A 12481-nucleotide genomic window follows, 5' to 3' on the forward strand; every position below is an offset into this window, starting at 1 on the left:
AATTTCGAAATGTCCCTTCAATCAGCTGTCAGGTGAGACTAATTTCGAAGTATTTAGGAGTGTTTGATGAAATGATCATCACATACACTCTAAATATTATGCATTCAATTTGAATATAATTGCACTAGTTCAATCAGAAAGCGCATAGCTTAGGACCCTATACAAAGGAAACTTTAAAAAATGAATTAAGGTTTTTTTAAACAATCCCTGAAGTTTCATATAAAAATTCAACCATTTTCCCAAATTTTCCCCATGTTTCCCAAAAAGTATGATAAATTACCTAATAGAAACGATATATCCCATGCGATAACCGATACGCATCTGTATACCAAGGATGTGATACGTAATGCAATACTGATATTTCGAACACTGACCATAAGTATGTATTAGAGATCAAGACTGTTGGTTATCAAGATTATTTTTAGTCCTTACCGAAAAGAAATATAATCTCCAATATATAAATATGATTAATTAAAATGAGATGAACTCACTTTTAGGAGTCTGCCAAACAGGCCCAAAGGCACGAAACTTGAGTAACTCATTCAAGTTGAAAAGATGACTTAGGCAAACAACGGATATGGTACCAAGGGATACAATTGAAACAAAACCATAGTCAAGGAAAGTGTGAAGGGAGGTGTAGGCAGTTAATAATAGAGTGGCGGCGCAAAGTTAATATCACTCAGATGCATTCACAATACTACATACTCCATTAGTTCTTCCAAATGCATGTAGAGCCTGGACATGTTGTGTGTGTGTGCAGAGATGGGGAGAGAGAGAGAGGTTTCAAGTCCAACCGGTCGGACTATAAGTTATGGCCCAACCAGCAGATAACTTCCGACCTCTCATAGATGTACAACATCCAACCCATCCAATAGGTTAGCCCCATCAATAGCCACTTATTGAGTGGAAAATACTTACTGAGGATCACCTTTTGGAAAATTCATCAACAGCCACTTATTGAGTGCACAATACTTGTGTTTTGCTATTTATCAATGGCTGGAATATTTTTTTTATGCGCGGCCCATTTGATTAGTAGATAGGCTGATTTTTGCACTAGGCAATCCTCATGGTGGGGCCAACCTATTGGAAGGGTTGGATGTCACATGCACTTAAGAGGTTGGAAGTTATCATCTGAGTGAACTATAACTTGTGGTCCAACCAGTTAAGACTTGAGACTAGTGTGTGTGTGTGCGTGCGTGTGTGTGTGGAAAAGGTGCTATAGGTCGATCTCATGGGAGTGCTCCATGGGCCCACTGTGATGTGTTGTACAACCACACCATGCATTTGGTAGGTCCCCTCCAGGTTATGGAATATCCCAAAAATCAGCCATATCCAGAACTCAGTGGGCCACACAATCTGAAGCCATGTGCACCATGCCCAAAACATCTAAAAGAAATTGGTGGGGTCCATCTGAGTTTTGGAATGGCCTGAAATTTGGTGTGACACCTCATCCAAGTGCGACGCAGCCAATGGATGGGCAGGATGTTTGAACCACTCTCCGTGGGCCCTATAAACAATTTGGACGGTTTCAATGGGTGGGCATCCACTCTCAACTGTTGTTTATGGTGTGGCCCACCTAAGTAATGGATTGGCCTGATTTTTAGGCCCATGGCCCAGCATGGAGTGGATGTCCAACAACATCACAGTTGATCTCACAAAGCTTGGCCTCACTGGAAGTTCACATGAGTACATAATATAATACACATATATAGAGTGATCCCCTACGAACTGTATCATAGAGGAGCTATGTGCACTCCTATCCTCAAGAGTCGAGGATAGAACCTCAAGAATCGAGGATAGAATTAGTCTGACACACTTGATTTTTTATTGGCCCACCATGCTATGTACATGAAATCCACTCCAATCGTTAAATTTGCCATTGCATGTTAGGCCCAGGGCCAAAAATTGAGGTTGACCCGTGATTTAGGTGCGCCCCGCTGAAAGAAACAGTTGGGAGAAATGTCAATTGTTGATTTTTAACAAGGCCCACTGTGATGGTTATGTGAAATCCACTCAAACCATTTTAATGCCACACTAAAATTTAGGCATGGGAACCAAAAATCATGCCCATCCATGATTTAGGTGGGCAACACCAAGAGAAACAGTTTACAGTGTGTGTCACCCTGTACATTGTTTCAAATCGTGTGGCCCACCTGAATCACGAATTTGGCTGATTTCTTAGCCCAATGTCTAATATTATGTAACTTGCCGAATGGTCAGAGTGGATTTCAGAAATACAAGATGGTGCAACCACCCTATCAAACAACGCCTTACATAACCTAAAAGGTTAGGCAAGCCTTAAAAGGCATTTACGTATTGCATGTTGACACTGCCACTAGCGACCTACTAGACACTGCTCTGTGGGCCCTACAACAATGTATGTGTTTTATCCATGCCATCCATCCATTTTGGATCATTATTTTAGGGCATGAGCCCAAAAATGAGGCAAATCCAAATCTGGAGTGGACCACACCACAAAAACAGTGGTGATTGAACGCCCACCGTTAAAATTTTCTGAGGGCCCATTGTAATGTTTATTGCCATCCAACCTGTTGATTAGGTCACAGAGACTTGGATGAAGGGAAAACACAAATATCAGCTTGATGCAAAATTTGTGTGGCCCGCAAGAAGTTTTTAATGGTGGGCATTCAATTACTACTGTTTCCTATGGTGTGGTCCACCTAAGATTTGAATTTACATCATTTTTCAACTCATGCCCTAAAATGAGCTGGCCAAATGGATGGACGATGTGGATAAAACACATACATCATGGTGGGGCCCACAAAGCACCGATACTGGCAATACAAAATCCCCTCAGCTACTTTGTCTCGTAAATTCCTTTTAAGTGAATGGCGGGGTCGCTGATAAGGTGACCGCACCATCCTGTATTTCCAAAATCCACTACGATCATTAGGTGCATTACCCGATATTAGATGTAGGGCTCAAAAATCATCCCAGTTCATGATTCAAGTGTGCCACACGATTTGATATAGTGTACAGGGCAACGCACACCCTCCAAATTGTTTCCCTTCGTGTGGCCCACATGATTCACAAATGGGCCTGATTTTTGGGTCCCATGCCTAAATTTTAGTGTGGCATATAATGGTTTGAGTGGATTTCACATAACCATCACAGTGGGCCTTGTTAATAATCAAAATTGGACATTTCTACCAACTATTTCCTTCAGTGGGGCCCACCTGAATCATGGCTCAGCCTCAGTTTTTTGCCCTCGACCTAACATGGGATGGCACAGGCAATGATCGGAGTGGATTTCACGTACATGGCATAGTGGGCCCATAAAAAATCAAGGATGGGCAACTCATAGGATTGCACGTAGCTCCCCTACACATTGTGTGTGTGACACACGCGCACGCACACACACGCACATGGGATGGTGTGTGTGTGTGCGCGTGCGTGTGCGGGCATGTGTCACGTACATAATCAAACTAGTGGAGGGAAGACATAATTAGGTGACAGAGAAAGACACCACCCTGTGTGAACATAGACTTCTCCATTCACTTAGATAATCAAACTAGTGGAGGGATGACATAATTAGGTGACAGAAAGACACCACCCGAGAACATAAATATTTTGGGAAATGAAATTCTTGGCTTCAAGATTTTCATTCGCAACCAATACATATATGAAGCATGAATGCTGATGTATTACAACCATACTAATCATGGTTACCGAAAGAAGTAGGAGGAGCGTTTTCAGAAGCAAGAGTCGCAACAAAAGCTAAGATGCAAGATATTTTATGACCTAGCATGACCATGAATGGTGAGGTGCTACAAAAATAGAACCATAAACTGTAGCTAGGACTCCATTAAACTGCAGTTTGTACGCCAAGAGCATTTTCTAGCAGTTCTAATCATAGATGGATCTCCACATATATAAAAAGAACCATAGTTTTTCACTAACAATAAAAGCTTCCTGCTGGTTGTACTGTCTGCATGTAGCTGTGGAAAAACTCAAGGATAACGTGATACCAAAAATCCACCAAAGAGAGTTAGGTTTTGATGTCAGACAAAGCAATGGAACTTAGAACTGGGCGTCGAGTCGAGTCGGACCGAGTTAGGGTTGACTCGACTCGATCCGGTTTTGAAATAGGCCTGACCCGAACTCGATCCGACTCGATACCGAGTCCAGCATGCCTGACTCGATCCGAGTTCGGTCTGGCCTGGACTTGATCTGGACCAAGTCTAATCCAGTGAGAAGTACCAAGTCGGGTCGAGTTGGCACCGAGTCGGATTGAGAGATGAGGGAGGGAGGGAGGGAGGGAGGGAGTGGAGAGGAGAGAGAGGAGGAGGAGGAGGTGATGGTGGTGGGTGGTTTCCGGGCTTGGAAGAGGAAGAGGAGGAGGATGAGGGAGGGAGGGAGGCAGTGGAGAGGAGAGAGTGGAGGAGGAGGATGAGGGTGATGGTGTTGGGTGGTTGTTGGGCTTGGAAGAGGAGGAGGATGAGGGAGGGAGGGAGGGAGAGAGGTTGGATCGGGTCGGGGTAGGGTTAGAGAGTCAGGTCAAGTCGGGTTTCGGATACAGTCAAGTCTAAGCGGATTGAGTTTCAGGTCGAGTCGGGTTGAGTTACTGGGTAACTCGAACTCGATTTGATTTGAGTTCGGATTGGGCGAAGCTTACTTGGTTTGGACCAACTCACCCATTTCGTTCGGGTCGAGTCGGACGAGTCGAATTAGCCGGATCGAGTCGTCCGGTGCCCACCTCTAATGGAACTTCTAGGTCCTCTATATACCAACTATCAGCCCCACATAATTTTAGAGAGAATTAAGAGATTGGTCATTTCAACGATACTTTTCATTGATGTTATAGAGGATTTCAGGTGGAAATTTTGTTGAGAAATCAGTGAATTATGCTGGAACAGGTGGGGATAGAAAAGACTGCAGCTAGATGGAAGCTACCATAAGATGATGTCTCCAAATTGCAGTTAGTTGCACAAAGCAAGAGCAGAAGTAGATTGTGTGTCGACAAGGAGATGTAGTGGTTCTCTAAATGTCAGGAAGGGAAATTTCCCAAGGATGCAGGAGCGAATGCAGATGCAGGAGCAGAAGCGGAAGTGGTGCACCAGAGAAGGTCCTTCCACATAAGGGGAGGTGGTTTACGAAAAGCTTGCTAACACAGATGTGACTGCATGTGCCATCCTAGCATATCTCTGATTTCAAATTCATGCATCATGTATTCATGCATCATGTTGGCCCCCATCACTAAGATGGACTGGGCAAAAAGTTCAGGAAGTCAACTAATCAGATGGGTCCTGTGCATATGAAAACAACAAAAGATTTTTAAAAGATAGCCGGAAGTCTACACTCAACATATAGGTGTGGCCAGCATGATTAGTGACCAGCCTGATTCTTGGCCCAGGTCATCTACAAGGTGGAAATACTAATGCACAACTCTGTGTCATTGGCAAATTTGGCTTAGGTTTAGGCTCTTCTTGAAGCATTAAGGATTTTCCAGCTCTAATTTTTTAATAGTGGAAGTTATTAGCTCTAGTCCAAAGAAAAAGATGAATGATTTTTACTGGGTGGCTACAGAGTATGAACAATGCGAATGAACTATTCAATTCGAAGGAATCATTGGATGTCATTTTCAAATATGTTAGGAGGATAGCCAATGAGGAGGAACACTCTCCGATATGAAAGAGGGTGCTTAAAGACCACATCTCTGTACCAGAAAATCAGTTCCAGCTGTAGAATGATGTCGTTCGCATCATGTTAAAGAATTTATCATAAATGGAAGTTATAAAAAGTCAAAGCTACACTTCTTAAAGTTGAAGTACAAGCTGTGGACAATAAGGTTCACTAGATCTCTCTTTTGTTCTTTCATTCCCCAAAGACCAGCAGAATTGGCAAAAGGGATAGTATGATTGTTACAAAGATACATACAAAGCATACCCCTTGGTTGCTAAATAGCGAGTACTGTCAATTGCTACCACATTGCAGCAAGTCATGGTGTCACACCCACAAGCTCCCACCAAGGACTAAAGGACAACCGGCTATTTGTCCTTTTAAATCTCAACAAAAAGGTTAGATTCACAGGAATCAGCAAATTTAATTTTAGACTATTAGACTTGTTCCAGGGAGGACAGTTTGCAAAGAAGTCAGAGAAATTGCTAAACTCATCAAAGTTAAGGGCTACTAAAACCAGAACAATTGCTTTTGATGCCAAACAGTAAGATTTTCAATAGACTTGAATATATAAAAAGACAAGAACCACGAAAGCCAACTGAAGCTCAAATAAAGAAAAAGAATTTAAAAAATGTATATATATACCAGAGTCAGATCCACCCACACTCTTTGACTCCTGGCTTTGCCGTTCCAGTTGTTCCAAAAGCTTTAGCGATAAGGAGCGACCAGTGCCTTCATAGCTTTTCACAAAGAAAAAAATAAATAAACAATTAAAGATCAATACCAATCAAGATCAAACCAGTGTAGTTAAAAGGCAAGCTAGGCACATGCTGCAGGTGTTTACTCCATATGTGCCTCAACTGGGCCCTAGTTGAGGCAACAACCCTGGTTGTGAGCCTCGGTGTGCACTGGGGTGCAAACACAGAAAAGACCCACCGAAATAACCCTCATGCGCACCTCAAATAAGGGCTTTTTGGACCTCTTAACACCTTTTAGGGAAATGCTTAAGAGGGCCCCTAAACACTTTTTCCTCTTTATTTTATATTCAAACTAGGTATAGAGAAATACCTCTTCTAAATTTCTTAGATTCTTTTATCGTCTAGAATATTCTATTGAGATAAAAAAGCAAGGGGGCAAGATACAATCCAGGAGGGAGAAAACATTAATATTGCACAAGGATACCCGATCAGTCCCAAAGCAAGATGATTTTCCTAGAACCCGCAAATTACTTCCACAATAATGCCCATGAGATATCTTTACAACAACAAAAAAAAAAATGCCCATTAGAAGACCACATAATATCTCACCCTATCAATCACTTACATCATGGACTTGCTTCTATAATTAAAACTCCTACTATTTTTTTCCCTCCAAACTGTCCTCAGAAATGCAAAGAGACTTTTTTTTCTGAAAGATGATTCTATTAAAAGGCCAAAGGCCAAAGAAAGAAACAAACAGAGAACAAGAAAAGAAAAAGGAAAGGAAGAAAGGAGACCCATAGGGAGCCCACACCCTATTGTACAAAGCAACCCTAAAAGAAACCCATGCTGAAGAGAACTTAGAATTACAAAAGCATCTGTTATTTCTTTCTAGCCAGATAGCCCAAAAGAAAGCTAACAGCGCAAGCCTCCAATTCTTCCTGCCAAGCGAACCACCCTCCTCACCATGCCACGCTGGAAGTAAGCTCACTGCCGAAGCCGGAAATACCTAGGAAAGGTTGGTCAATCTGAAGATGTCAGACCAAGCAATGCGGGAAAAGGAGCAATGGATGAAGAGGTGGTCCACAGACTCCTCAACACTCAAACAAAGAATGCAGGCGTTAGGCAAACAAAGGGATCTTTTACAAAGGTTATCATTGGTGAGGATCCTATTTCTTGCACCAACCAAACAAGAGCGTAGACACCTTTGAGGGAGCTCCATACTTCCAGAGGGAAGCTGTATGGCAAGGACCTGTAGGAACCTCGATACAAGCCAACATGGAATAAAGGGATCAAACTAAGAAAACTCCATTTTTGGAATGACACCCCTGTAAGGAATCCTTTTCCTCAGGAGTAGGCACTATATCTTGCAATAGGGAAAGAAGGGACAGAAACTCAGAAACTTCAGAGTCAGATAGGTTTCTCCTACACGGGGGAAGCCCCACACACACCCTCTCCTGAGTTACAAATCAACTTGCAACTACAATATTAGCAGAGGGGCATAAAATGGATGGGGAGGGAAAAGATTGATTTAGTGCACAGCTACCACACCATGTATCCTCCCAGAAACGAATTATGGACCCATCCCCAATGGCAAAAGTTAGAGCAGCGGCCAAAATTGGAGCAATAGCAGCGACAGATTTCTAGATAAAAGAGGCCCTAAAGAGGGAAGAGTCCTTAGGCCACCACACCATAGGGGAGGTCCCATATTTAGTGGCCACAACTCTCCTCCATAGGCCGGATTCTTCCACCCCAAATCTCCACACCCACTCACAACGGAGGGCCAAATTAACCACATCTAAACGATTCATACCTACAACACCTTCAGACAGAGGCTTGCAGACTTCAGTCTCACTAAGAAGGTGAAACTTCTTTGTAGTAGAACCACCCTCCCAAAGGAAGTCCCTTCTCATTTTGTCAATACGATTAAGAACCAATTTATGACACTTAAATAAGGAGAGGAAGTAGATGGGGAGATTAGAAAGTGAAGCCTTAATGAGAGTAATTCTGCCACCAAGAGAGAGAAGTTTACCTTTCCAAGGGGACAGTTTTCTCGCCATCCTTTCCACAATCTTATTAATGAAGGGCAGGCTTAACAAGGCATAAAGGGAGACCCACATAGGTTGAAGGCAGATTCCATAATAACATAAATATACTCTTATAAACTTGGACCCCCCATTGAAGTTGCAGGAAGACAACCATAATAATCGACATTGACCACGTAACATCAGACTAACCAAAGCACCACGCCCATAAGCAAGAGACGAACATGCAATGAAGGGAGAGGTGATACACCCTTTAAGCCTCCCTTAAGCAAATGCATCACCCATTAATAATTACTATTTTCCCACCCTGAAGGTGCTTGCTCGTCAACACCTCAAAATTGACCAAACAAATGAAATGAATTACTCTTGGAGGAGCTTTTGCCCCCAGTAGGCAAGTTTTAGGGGCCAACCCTTCCCTCCCTCCATGGGGTGCATGTAAGGAGATTGGACAAAGAATTGTTGAGATGATAGCACTAAAATTCTCAAATCATGGCCAGAATTATCAAAAGACATTTTCATTTTCTACCAAGTTTCTTCTAAAGAAAAAGCACCAAACTTAATTGGGAACCCATTCTCCCATGAAAAAAAACATGTTTGGCATCTTTTTTAATAAATGCTACAAATTTATTAGCACCAAACAAAAGGAGAGTACAAACCAAAGTGCAAGGGAAAATAGGTTGATGAGAAATCATCCCAAATATCCCCCACACACACAATATTGAAAAGTTACATAAAGATTATGACAAAAGTATAAAAATCCTCATATCAAATGCAAAGTGGTTATCACTGATACACTGACCCTTCCAAAATCTGATCAACATGTTGCCTCTTGCCTCGAATGAGTGCCTAGGTCAGCAATCTCCACCTTGAGGACAGATCCAATGCCTAAACTTCTGTATCTCAATGAGCACCTCACCCATTATTGACCCCTTGTTTCAGTGCTATGACCCTTTTACATACCATGTCATCTTCCTTAGATCTTCATATACTCACGAAATCATTTTATGCTTGATTGCTTTCTTTGATAGGGTAGATGGTTTGATTAAAATTTTAATTTGATGAATAGGTGCTTTGGTGTGTATGGTGCTTAATTGCCTTAGCTTTTACTTGCGGTTTTCTACAAATGAATAGTTATGGAATATGATTTGATGCTTTCTTCTTCTTTTTTTTTCTTTTTTGAAAGTTTGGTTTGATTCATTTTGAATGGTCATACATGCATAATCATGGTTTGACTCAGTTGAATGTTTCTGAATTATGATTTGATTTCTTTTAGCAGTTTTCATTAAATTTCAATGGTTAATTGGAATGATTAACTGATTAATTGAAATGATTGAGTAGATGCAAGTTTCAGGGAGTGTCTAAGTGTCTGATATTGTGATAACTTGAAGATTGAATGCACATCCTTGTTAAAATTAGTCTATAGCAGAAATTAAAAAAATAAAAAAAAATAAAAAATAAAAAAAATCATATGATTACTCCTGCTATAAAATTCATATTTTTTTAAGCACCTAGAGCATCCAGGCATGCACCTAGGAGCCACCTAGCGCCTCAAGAATTCCAGGGGCCCCTGCACCTTGAGTAAACCTAGCACCTTTAACTACACTTGATCCAACAAAATGTTGGAAGATAGTACATTAACCATGTTAACATGGTAAGGTTTAAAGGAAAAAAGGAAAAAGAAAAAATCTAAGATGTTTACATATTAATAATTGAAAAAAAATAAAAGAGTTCTCTAACAATATGCTGATAAAAAAAGACAAACAAATCATACCCATTTACAGTAGATGAGAGAAAGACCAGATAAGGGCCAAGCAAGGCCTTTACAACTGGCAATGGAATAGCTGCAGCTTCATCGACAACCAGAAGCTCCACTTGAGAAAGCTTTTCATGTTCATGTGGCTGTATATACTGTAGAGAAGGGAAACAATTAGAAGGCATGCACCAGTAGAGTTTGTGATGTCCACCATTTCAACAGTAAATAGTGAGTAACGTCCCATGATATATTGATATCACCAATGGTACCCGTGATGTCCAACAATTTCAGTAGGGATCTCACATTAACTTGTGTGACATTTAAAGCTAGAAAACAGCCAATGCAGACCAAGCCAAAGGGAAAAAAATTCTGAAGTTTTCAGTTGAATTCAAGCCATACTTGAGCATAACTCGCACCAATATTTTCATGGAAAAGATGAACGGATAGTAAGGATTACGAGTATTAAGATTTCTGCACTGTTCCACTATCAGATTCTTATCTACATTTTTTCTTGTTTCCTTTTTTTTCATTCTTTCTTTCTTTTTTTTTTTTTTTTTTTTTTTTGAAAATTGCATGCATTCTTATCTACAATCAGACATTAACAACCAAAAATACAAATATGGCAGGAGACATGATAAGAGCATTCACAAGTTGAACTTGTAGTAGCCCATGACCATCATGAAGTTGATGAATTACATAAAAGGTCAAACTCATGTTATGGAAAGCAAAATAGAGAATGATCAGTGAAAAGATGACTTTCAGAGATCAATAGCTTTTTTATCAACAAAAGAATTCTAATTTTTAAAAAAAAAAAAAAAAAAAACAGCATGAAGGCAGGAAACACCAGCACCATCTATCCAAAACAACATATGCACCAACTAGCCCCCAAAACTCCTTTAATACAGATCCCATGAGCGGACAAGACGTCTACCTCTATCTATCACACCAAGAAATTTATTAATGAAAGTTCAGTTAGCCAGTGTTTTGAAAGTGAAATTGGATCATAAAACCACAAGAAAATTGAAATCATAAAATGTAAATCGCAAATCATAAAATCGTAGAATTTTTGCCCTTATGCACAAAATACAGAAAAAAAAAATCTGAAATAATATTCATAAAATCAAAAAAATGGGATACAATTCTATCATTCCTTTATAGATAGTTGTAGAATATCTTACTACCACAATTTGTTGGACATTATTTCGATAGTAGTCAAGCTAAATGTAGTTATATGACTTATTTCATTAGTTCCAAGATTTTGGTAAAGTCGTTAACAAAACTTTCAAGTTGAAATTTTTGACTGCAAATGAAAGAATAACACTATCAAGAGATTGAGATGATTAGAAGTCTAAAAAGATTTTCCAAAAAGTCTTAACTCTTAAGGACAAAAATGAAAAGAAAAAAAAAAATGCTTTTCAAAAGTGTGCCCAATCATCAATTTCAAGTCTAATGTAAAGATATCGTATACTTAACATATCAACTTAAACCCAAAAAGGGATTGCCACCACCAACTTGATAGACTTCAAAATAACGTTCACCTCAAAGCATAAACCTTGTCATGTTTTAAAGACGAAGTCATAAAGGTTACATTCCTAGTGAGGCCTTCGAAAACAAATCTAACCAGATAAACCTTTTGAGTTTAAAATCACGTAATGAAACCCTAGATAAACACAACCTGAATTCAACATACGTGACAAAGAAAATCCAGAAATTACGTATAAGTATTTAAGTTGAAGTTAAATCCCAACCACCATTACCACAATACATATAGGTCAACATGACCGTGACCGTCCATAAAAACATTCCGGATAAGTCATTGATCAATTTAGTAAATCGACCAATTAAGAGGTAAGAAATCATAAAAATAAAAATAATAAAAAACTCCACAATTTATGGATTCGAATCATTTTGCCTAAGATTTGACTTTAATCACAAATTGAAAATTGAAAATTGTAGGATTTTGAAAATTATACAGTTACCCCTTCCGGTCCATTAGAGATAGAGATGTTATGAAGATGATAAAGAAAGTATCAAAAGGCTTATCATTGCATGTTCTTCAGTTTGAAAGGAGTTGCAACATGTTGAAGAAGATTGTTTCCATAGCAGTTTTGACTAGCGGAAAGGACGAAAGAATCTCAGAAGAAGGGAAGTAACCTCCAAAAGGGTCCCCAACCTAAGCTTCTATAGGACTTCTTTGGATCTGGTTGCATCAGCATATGGGGCCTTCAACATGAACATGATGGCCAGGGAAAGATGGTTTTTATGGGTCTGATAAGCATTTGAGGCACAGACGAAGTACAGGTGCTTTTCTTCTCAAGGACTCTGTGTACAATACCTATTTAGGC

General features: G+C 40.0%; 1 protein-coding gene across 1 annotated transcript in view; it reads right to left on the minus strand.

Moving 5' to 3' along the window:
- The window catches only part of LOC131253930 (RNA cytidine acetyltransferase 2-like), a 77266-nt gene that overhangs the window by 18008 nt on the left and 46777 nt on the right, over nt 1-12481 (minus strand). The window contains exons 10-11 of the mRNA XM_058255033.1: nt 10155-10291; nt 6286-6380 (exon numbers count right to left, since the gene is read on the minus strand). Of these exons, the coding sequence (XP_058111016.1) occupies nt 6286-6380; nt 10155-10291 (232 nt within the window). The remainder of the gene's footprint in view (nt 1-6285; nt 6381-10154; nt 10292-12481) is intronic.

Source organism: Magnolia sinica, chromosome 1 (assembly GCF_029962835.1).
Source record: "Magnolia sinica isolate HGM2019 chromosome 1, MsV1, whole genome shotgun sequence".
Lineage (NCBI taxonomy): Eukaryota > Viridiplantae > Streptophyta > Magnoliopsida > Magnoliales > Magnoliaceae > Magnolia > Magnolia sinica.